The sequence below is a fragment of the Bufo bufo genome, chromosome 1, assembly GCF_905171765.1.
Source record: "Bufo bufo chromosome 1, aBufBuf1.1, whole genome shotgun sequence".
Lineage (NCBI taxonomy): Eukaryota > Metazoa > Chordata > Amphibia > Anura > Bufonidae > Bufo > Bufo bufo.
This window is the reverse complement of record NC_053389.1, coordinates 205,207,199-205,217,007: the sequence shown is the minus strand read 5'-3', so window position 1 is coordinate 205,217,007 and position 9,809 is coordinate 205,207,199. Positions and strand designations below refer to the sequence as shown.

General features: G+C 41.4%; 1 protein-coding gene across 1 annotated transcript in view; it reads right to left on the bottom strand.

Moving 5' to 3' along the window:
- Positions 1 to 1,258: 1,258 nt before the first annotated feature.
- LOC121002875 (sulfotransferase 2B1-like) overlaps positions 1,259 to 9,809 on the bottom strand; it is a 51,470-nt gene continuing 42,919 nt past the window's right edge. The window contains exons 5-7 of the mRNA XM_040434513.1: positions 7,052 to 7,146; positions 3,849 to 4,029; positions 1,259 to 1,524 (exon numbers count right to left, since the gene is read on the bottom strand). Of these exons, the coding sequence (XP_040290447.1) occupies positions 1,409 to 1,524; positions 3,849 to 4,029; positions 7,052 to 7,146 (392 nt within the window). The 3' untranslated portion in view covers positions 1,259 to 1,408. The remainder of the gene's footprint in view (positions 1,525 to 3,848; positions 4,030 to 7,051; positions 7,147 to 9,809) is intronic.

Genomic DNA, 9,809 nt, shown 5'->3' with positions numbered 1-9,809 from the left:
GATGTCCTCAGTTAGGGCAACATAGTGCAGGTTCCCTTTGAGTGGTTTAGTTTTAGAATAGCAACATGTAAGTTTACTTTCACACCAGCGCTTTTGCTGGATCTGTCATGGATCAGCAAAAACACTTCCGTCACGATAATACAACCATCTGCATCCGCTTTGAATGGATCCGGTTGTATTATCTTTAAAATAACCATGACGGATCTGTCATGAACTTCAGTGAAAGTAAATGGGGATTAGATCCATTTTCTATTGTGTCAGAGAAAACAGATCCGTCCCCATTGACTTACATTGTGAGTCATGACGGATCCGTCTTGCTCCGCACACCGTTGACAGGAAAACGATGCTTGCAGCGTTATTCTGTACGGTATGGGAACGCAACCAAACGGAACGGAATGCATTCTGGTACAGTACATTTCGTTCAATACAGTTTTGTCCCCATTGACAATGAATGGGGACAAAACAGAAGCGTTTTCCCCTCCGCTATTGAGATCCTATGATGGATCTCAATAGCGGAAAGGGAAGCGCAGATGTGACAATAGCCTTAGAGTACTTTTACACCCTGTTACCCTGTGATTTTGATGAATTCTATGTTTATAGTATAATAATATATAATATAATTGTATCTTTTTTTGTACATTGTGGCTCTGGTTTGTTGTAGGTTTGATATATTTTTGAGCCCTTACCAGTCACTAATGGTTTGCTTGTGTACTTTATAATATATTTGTGATAACTGGATATGTATGCATGTACCATTACTATTTGGTCCTTATATGTTATATACTATGGATATACAGTGGTGCTTCAAAGTTTGTGAACCCATAAGAATTTTCTGTATACATTTGACCTAAAGCTACATCAGATGTTTCACACAAGTGCTAAATGTAGATAAACAAAATCAAACAAATTGATGTAAAAATTTTATTATTTATTTATTGAGGAAAAATATACAATGTCAAATGTCTGTGAATGGCAAAAGTATGTGAACCTTTAGCAGTAGAAGATGATTTAAAGGTGAAATTAGAGTCAGGTATTTTCAGGATAGGTCATCATTATAACATTGAAGGGGGTCTGAATCCTGGCACCCCTGCTGATCAGGATGCTGGCAACTTTCCAAGTACAACACCGTACATTATATAGCGGATGTGCCTGGTACTGCAGCTCCGCCCCATTGACTTGAATGGGGCTGAGCTGCAACTATGCCATGTGACCGATGTATGGTGATGTCACTTGCCTAGGAAGAGACTGCGATGCTCAGTGCCTGGTCTCTTCTAACAGCTGATCAAAGGATGTCCCGGGTGTCGGACCCCCGCAGATCTCTTAATGATTACCTATTCTGTGGATCGATCATCAACATCTTCTCCTGGATAACCCCTTTAAATACATACTAAACACTACATGTAACATTTTAGGACTGTTCCCAGAAAAAGGTCACATTGAGATCTTTCATCTTCTCTTTATAAACTTCATCAAAATACTCATTCTGAGCTATAGTAAAATGGTTCTTCCAATCTCCAATGATGCCTGCGGAAAAATATGAATTATAGTTAACCATAAAAAATAAAGGTCAATCTAGCATAGCATTTTACTGAATGTCTCCGATACTGTGCACAGTGGTGTGCAGGTATGGAACGCCACCGCCGCCTCCAATAGCTGCAACTTTCAGCTTTGACTAGAAAAGCTGCATGAGAAACAGCCACAAAAACTGCATCTTTTTTTCCTAATAAAGCCCCCTAAGGGCCCCTTCTCACACAAAATTGTTCTGGTGTATTTTAGTTCACTCAAAAAATGCCATAGAAACCTTTTGTGTCTTTTTACCGTACCTTATGCATTGTCTGTGACATTAGTTGTTTTTGGGGGGGGGGGGGGTTTGTTTATATGTTTTTTTAAAACAGGTGCTTTTTCTCTATACAGGGAGTGCAGAATTATTAGGCAAGTTGTATTTTTGAGGATTCATTTTATTATTGAACAACAACCATGTTCTCAATTAACCCAAAAAACTCATTAATATCAAAGCTGAATATTTTTGGAAGTAGTTTTTAGTTTGTTTTTAGTTTTAGCTATTTTAGGGGGATATCTGTGTGTGCAGGTGACTATTACTGTGCATAATTATTAGGCAACTTAACAAAAAACTAATATATACCCATTTCAATTATTTATTTTTGCCAGTGAAACCAATATAACATCTCAACATTCACAAATATACATTTCTGACATTCAAAAACAAAACAAAAACAAATCAGTAACCAATATAGCCACCTTTCTTTGCAAGGACACTCAAAAGCCTGCCATCCATGGATTCTGTCAGTGTTTTGATCTGTTCACCATCAACATTGCGTGCATCAGCAACCACAGCCTCCCAGACACTGTTCAGAGAGGTGTACTGTTTTCCCTCCTTGTAAATCTCACATTTTAAGATGGACCACAGGTTCTCAATGGGGTTCAGATCAGGTGAACAAGGAGGCCATGTCATTAGATTTTCTTCTTTTATACCCTTTCTTGCCAGCCACGCTGTGGAGTACTTGGACGCGTGTGATGGAGCATTGTCCTGCATGAAAATCATGTTTTTCTTGAAGAATGCAGACTTCTTCTTGTACCACTGCTTGAAGAAGGTGTCTTCCAGAAACTGGCAGTAGGACTGGGAGTTGATCTTGACTCCATCCTCAACCCGAAAAGGCCCCACAAGCTTATCTTTGATGATACCAGCCCAAACCAGTACTCCACCTCCACCTTGCTGGCGTCTGAGTCGGACTGGAGCTCTCTGCCCTTTACCAATCCAGCCACGGGCCCATCCATCTGGCCCATCAAGACTCACTCTCATTTCATCAGTCCATAAAACCTTAGAAAAATCAGTCTTGAGATATTTCTTGGCCCAGTCTTGACGTTTCAGCTTGTGTGTCTTGTTCAATGGTGGTCGTCTTTCAGCCTTTCTTACCTTGGCCATGTCTCTGAGTATTGCACACCTTGTGCTTTTGGGCACTCCAGTGATGTTGCAGCTCTGAAATATGGCCAAACTGGTGGCAAGTGGCATCTTGGCAGCTGCACGCTTGACTTTTCTCAGTTCATGGGCAGTTATTTTGCGCCTTGGTTTTTCCACACACTTCTTGCGACCCTGTTGACTATTTTGAATGAAACGCTTGATTGTTCGATGATCACGCTTCAGAAGCTTTGCAATTTTAAGAGTGCTGCATCCCTCTGCAAGATATCTCACTATTTTTGACTTTTCTGAGCCTGTCAAGTCCTTCTTTTGACTCATTTTGCCAAAGGAAAGGAAGTTGCCTAATAATTATGCACACCTGATATAGGGTTTTGATGTCATTAGACCACACCCCTTCTCATTACAGAGATGCACATCACCTAATATGCTTAATTGGTAGTAGGCTTTCGAGCCTATACAGCTTGGAGTAAGACAACATGCATAAAGAGGATGATGTGGTCAAAATACTCATTTGCCTAATAATTCTGCACTCCCTGTAGAGGAGGAGATGGGAAACACCTGAAAAAAAAATTTCATAGCTTAAACATACTGTGTTTTTAAAAAAAATGCAAGAGGGGTATAAAATGCTACCAATGAGAAAGAGACAGCACTAGCCAAAAAATTCTTGTGTGGCCCGCATTTTAAATTTCCAATAGACTTTTAATTAGCGTGCAAAAAAACACCACAAAAAGTGCTAAAAAAAAATAAAAAAATCACAAAATATGTATGCGTGTTTTCAGGCTACAAAGGTTGCAGGGGATTACTGAAAGGGTCAGTTTTTTTCCTGTTCATGGGCTGTCTTGCATTTTTACTCATCCTCACCGTACCATCCTGAGCTGCAATACAAGGCCCATCCATGTACAATTTTTACCTTTGCGTATAAAAGAACCTTTATTCTGATCCATGAAGTCCTGAGAGATCATTGTGTAATTGGACATTTTGTTTTCTTTCATGGCATTGAACGATGAATGTTTGACAACTAAATCAATCTGCGAGTCATCTAAATCCTTCCCCAGGAACTTACAGATCCTTATCACATTATTCCGAAGATTCTGAAGAAAAAATATTTGATTTTTTTTTAATGGTATCCATATATTGCAGAAAAATGTACAAACATTATTCACACCGCCTTAAAGGAATTGTCCTACCCTTATGATAGGCCTTTATTATTAGATGGGTAGGGGTCCGATCAGCAGTTTGAGTAGCCTGTGGTATTGTGATGACTGCTGCAGCCTTTTCTTTGTTAGGGCTCATGCACACAAACGTATTTTCTTTCCGTTCTGTTTTTTTTGCAGACCGTATGCGGAACCATTCATTTCAATGGGTTCGCAAAAAAAACTGAAGTTACTCCGTGTGCATTCCTTTTCCATATGTCCGTATTTCCGTTCCGCAAAAAAAATAGAACATGTCCTATTATTGTCTGCATACGGACAAGGATAGTACTGTTCTATTAGGGGCCAGCTGTATCTTTCCACATAATATGGAATGCACATGGACGTCATCTGTATTTTTTGCAGACCGCAAAATACATACGTCATGTGCATGAGCCCTTAACCAGACATAGTATAGTGGATGTGTGTGGTACTGCAGAGCTATCCCATTCAAGTGACTGGAACAGAGCTATGTGTAGTACCATGCCAGGCAGAGGCGTAACTACCATAGCGGCAGACCATGCGACTGCTATGGCTGCCCAGGGCAAGAGGGGGCCCAGTCTTAGCCTACATGCACACGAACATTTGTGTTTTGTGGTCCGCAAATTTCGGATTCTCAAAAAAAAAAACGGATGACATCCGTATTGCATCCTTTTTTTTGCGGATCCCTTATAACAATGCCTATCTTTGTCCGCAAAAAAGACAAGAATAGGACATGTTCTATTTTTTTTCGGGGCTACGGAACGGAGCAACGGATGCGGACAGCACACGGAGTGCTGTCCGCATCATTTGCAGCCCCATTGAATTGAATGGTCCGCACCCGAGCCGCAAAAAATGCGGCTCGGGTGCGGAACCAAACCATGGCTGTGTGCATGTAGGCTTAGTTGGGAGTATCTCCTCTTCTACTGGAGGTGAAAACTTGGTCAGGACTCTACCCTCTAAAGGAACAACTTTTAACAAATGAAGCAGTGGAAAAATAGCCCAAGGGTCATTGAAAGGGGTTTAGGCGGAAACCCTTCTGTCCTGTGTGGGGGGCCTGGTTTGATCTTTGCTATGGGGACATTACTTCTCTATGTACGCCACTGATGCCAGGCCACTACAGAATGAACTAAATCTAAAAGACTAACACAAAAATAACGCCATCCATGTATGATCAGCAATCTCTCCTGACTCCCTCCCAGCAACCCTATACACATCAGCTTGGCTCAAGGTGTATGTGCATTTAATAGGGAGCGATAAATGCCACTGCCAGTGACTTCTGGTGGTGGCTTATCTCCCGGGGAACAAAAGGATCAGGCAAAAATATCAATTACACCTGATCCTTCTGTCATCCATCATCATCTCTCTGTCTGGAGCTCCCCCTTACATATTAAACTGTTGGCTGAACCCACTTTAATATTTATGGGATCTATAAAGAAAAAAACAAAATTTCTTATGTTCAACAGTTTAACTGATTTATCCAAACTTTGGTGAAAGATTAGTGGCCATAGTCTATGGGTCTAGCGCCCTGTGCCGGCCACAGCCTCTCTCTTTCCTGCAGACACATGCACCGCTCTACTCACATTCCCACTGTCCGACCCCACTTTTCTTCCCCCAGCTGTGGTGATTCCAGCTGCCGGTGTCCCCTTCAGGCCATGATCTGCATGTCTGGTCTAAAAGCCTCTAGGCTTGCTCCATAGGGCCCGCATGTGCATGTCCAAATCCTTCCCTAGCCGATGGCTGGTTATCCCTATGTATTTAAGGTGACCTCCCCACTGGGACGGTTCATGAGCTTTAGGTTCCTATTCTCTAGTTAAAAGCAAAGATGTTATTTTCTGTCTAACTACCCATGTACCATAGTCCCATACTCCAGCCTGACAAATGCCTTTGACCCCTAGCCCCCTGCCCTGACTTTATCCTTTTTCTTGCTTTGCCCATTGCCATGATCTGACTTTTTTCTCACATTTGTTTGTACACTGCCTGCCACAACCTCAACCTGTTCTCTGTTCCCAGAGGTGGGATCCACACTTATCCTATATTGGTGGCATATCCTAGCGATATGCCACCAATGTCTGAGATGGGCCAACCTCTCTAAAAGGATGCCAAGTTTTATTCATGGACTACAACATTAAAAGGGAGTCTCTCAACAATTTTGCTAAACTACTGACAGCACTAGGTAGGACTCCTGCCAACTTTTTTAAAGAAACAATAGCAGCATAAAGTAAACTTTTATTAATCCAACAAGCTCCACCGCGGATTAAGACCTCTTGCACACGAACATATGGCTTTTTCAGTATTTTGCGGTCCGCAAAAAATACGAATGATGCACGTGTGCATTCCATTTTTTGGAACGGAACAGCTGGCCCCTGATAGAACAGTACTATCCTTGTCCATTATGCTGACAATAATAGGACATGTTCTATCTTTGAACGGAATGGAAAAAGCGTAAATACGTAAACGGAAGACATACGGAGTACCTTCCATTTTTTTTTGTGGATCCATTGAAATGATTGGTTCCGTATACAGTCCTTATACGGAACGGAAAAAAAAACGGAAAAATAAAACGTTTGTGTGCAAGAGGCCTAACTCTGAAGTGCTCTCTGCTGTGACTGACGACTGTAGCATCCATTCAGGAGATCACTTCAGCTGCGGATCAGAGCAGAGAGGAGGGGTTAAGGGGCAGCGCACTGCAGAGAGTCAAGAGCACTGAATCAGCAACCACCTTTGGAGCACTTACGGGAGTTGCATGCTCACTTTCTCATGCTGCTGCTGAAACCATCCACCGTTAATGAGAAAACCACACTACTAAATAGTTCTGAATAACTTGTAAATCAAACCATAGAGATGAAGAAACAACGAAATCAGGGGATGGACATCAGATATCATACAATTTGCGACAATATTCATATTATTACTTATTTTATTTTATTTTTTATTATTATACCGTATGAAGCTCCTCATATGTAATGTAAAAAAAGTTGGTGCTCTCCTTCATCTGCATCCATCCTTTTACATGATCAAACCAGGAGTTATAAAGAACTATAGAAATAAATGAAATTGGAAAAAGTCATACAATACCTGTAAATGATACATTTTAAAACAGTATTTGCAGACCTAATGGGTCTCAAACGTGCCATTTTGGCATCTGCCAAACACACGTACATTTTTCACTGTATAGGGAAGTATAATTGGCTGGGATTTCCTCTACAGGCATCCCACAAAAAACATACCCCCATACTTTTCTATACTGCCTTATGGCGACGTTTACTACTATTACTGGACTTTGTCAGACATACGAGATACAAATTTTCAAATGTAATGTAAGCAGAGCGCCTAAATAACATCTATATTCTGTGGACAGTTCTAAGGATACAATCCAGTTTTGACAGTAGTCATATGTTGCAACGACCTTTCCCTGATTTAGGGATTGTACACATCTACGTTGAGCCTCCATTGCAGATTCAATAAAAAACAACGGAGAGAAAAGACTTTCATACACTAAAACTCCCGAACAGACCCCATTCTAGTAAATGGGATATGTTAGGATCTGTTTAGGTCAGTTATGTGCTGAATCTGACACTATTTCCGATGTTCTGCCTCTATAATGGAGCTTTACCTGCCTACTTGCAGTGCAAGCACTAGGCGGCAGGTCCACAACTGGTCAACGTTCCCTACTCTGCTAAAGTGCAAGACATGCACACACAGAGACAGAACAACACAGAGATGGAGCTGTAATGGGTCGGAACTGAGCGAACAATACAGTACCAAATTCCAAGATAATGGGTTGTCAAATAGCCAAGCCGAAGTCAGAACCAGATGAGAAACACAGTACCAAAACACGAGACAGAAAGTGGTCAAAGGCAAGCGGAGGTCAATAATAGAAGCAATCCAAATGCACACAGAGCCAGAACCAGAAGCACAACTAGGGAGCGAAAATCACTGGCAATGGTATCTAGCCAGGAAGGGGTTTAAAGGCTATGGACACCTTTGTGCAATAAAAATCAATATACCCATATCTTACTGTAATGCAGCACATAATAAAATTGCACTTGTTTGTTTTCTGGTATCAGCTTTGCTTCACATGCCCTCAGAAATGCTCTTCTATGAGATTCACTCACTGTTTGGATGTCTCCTGAGCCTGTGTGTGATTTCACATGCGGGAGCACAAGCTGTACAGCCCCACCCCCATATCCTGTTACATAGCTCATAGCTCCACAGCTATCAGCTACTTACATACAGACAGCTTGTATGCTAGATCCTGTAATCAGCAGATCTATTTCTCACTTTCCATTCTGTAGAAAGTCCACTATTTGTGGACAGCAATAGATATCTCTGCTGATAACATTAGTGCAGCGATCTACAGTCAGGACCATGGCGTTATAAGCAGGATATAGATCTCATTACTGACAGCTCTTACTACATGCGATCTCTTCTGAATACAGTATTGTGTGCAGTCCGCACAGTGAGCGGTCACTTTTCCCACACAGATTAGTACAGTGTGAAGACACACAATGCTATGTACACGTATAAGTGCACAGCGGGGGGAGATTTATCAAAACTAGTGCAAAGGAAAGCCGGCTTAGTTGCCCATAGCAACCAATCAGATTCACAGCTTTTTCACGACTCCATTGGAAAATGAAAGGTGGAATCTGATTGGCTGCTATGGGCAACTAATCCAGTTCTACTTTACACCAGTTTAAAAAAATGACATATATATATATATATATATATATATATATATATATATATATATATATAAAGAAAAAATAATTACAGCACCACAAGCCACAAGTTCAGTCAACACTAGTTGCGACCACATAGGTGAATAAAGTTTTTATTCTTTTCACTCAGTTTTTGTGAGAGTGCTGCCATTTTTTTTAATTCTTATATCGTCCTGGATTTGTTGCCGGATCCATTGGCCTGCACCTCCATATTTATATTTGGCCTGCTGTGCTGCCATTGTAGACACATTTGAGAAGATGTGGATTTCTTTTCTCCGAGTTGTTGTAAGGGATGTTGGAGTGTAGCATGTGAATCCTGTCTAATGCATGCAGGCTTTCTTTCCAAAACTCCCACTTTTGCTGTTTGTCAGAGGACAGTAGAGCATCCCAGTCCGAAATAGACTCTGAGAGCTGTCTTAACAGGAATTTGCCTTGTACAGTCAAAGGTGCTACAAATCCCAGGGGATCATATAGGCCAGTGGTGGCGAACCTATGGCACTGGTGCCAGAGGCGGCACTCAGAGCCCTCTCTGTGGGCACCCGCACCCTGGATAAAGTCTATGGTGTACAATATGCCTCAGACTTTTCCTGCCATTCATCAGCGCAGGGTGCAATATGAACTGCACAGGCAGTTCATTGAATGTAGGCAGGATATTATAGCTAAATGATAAAGTGCATGGAAGATATACTATATTGGACTGTAGTATTCAGGTTACATTGCTGTGTTGCCACTTTGCGATAAAGTGGGTTTTGAGTTGCAGTTTGGGCACTTGGTCTGTAAAAGGTTTATAGGCTGTTCACCACTGAGAGAACTCCCCGTTTAGGAAATGGTTTATCTGCACAGCTAACTTGAAACCCAAGGGAGTCATTTGATAAGCAGACATCCCAACCTGCAAAAACTCATTTCAGGGAGGTTTTCTTTTTTTTTCTTTCACAAACTTTTTATTACATTTTCCAAACATATGCAGTATCTGCACACTTT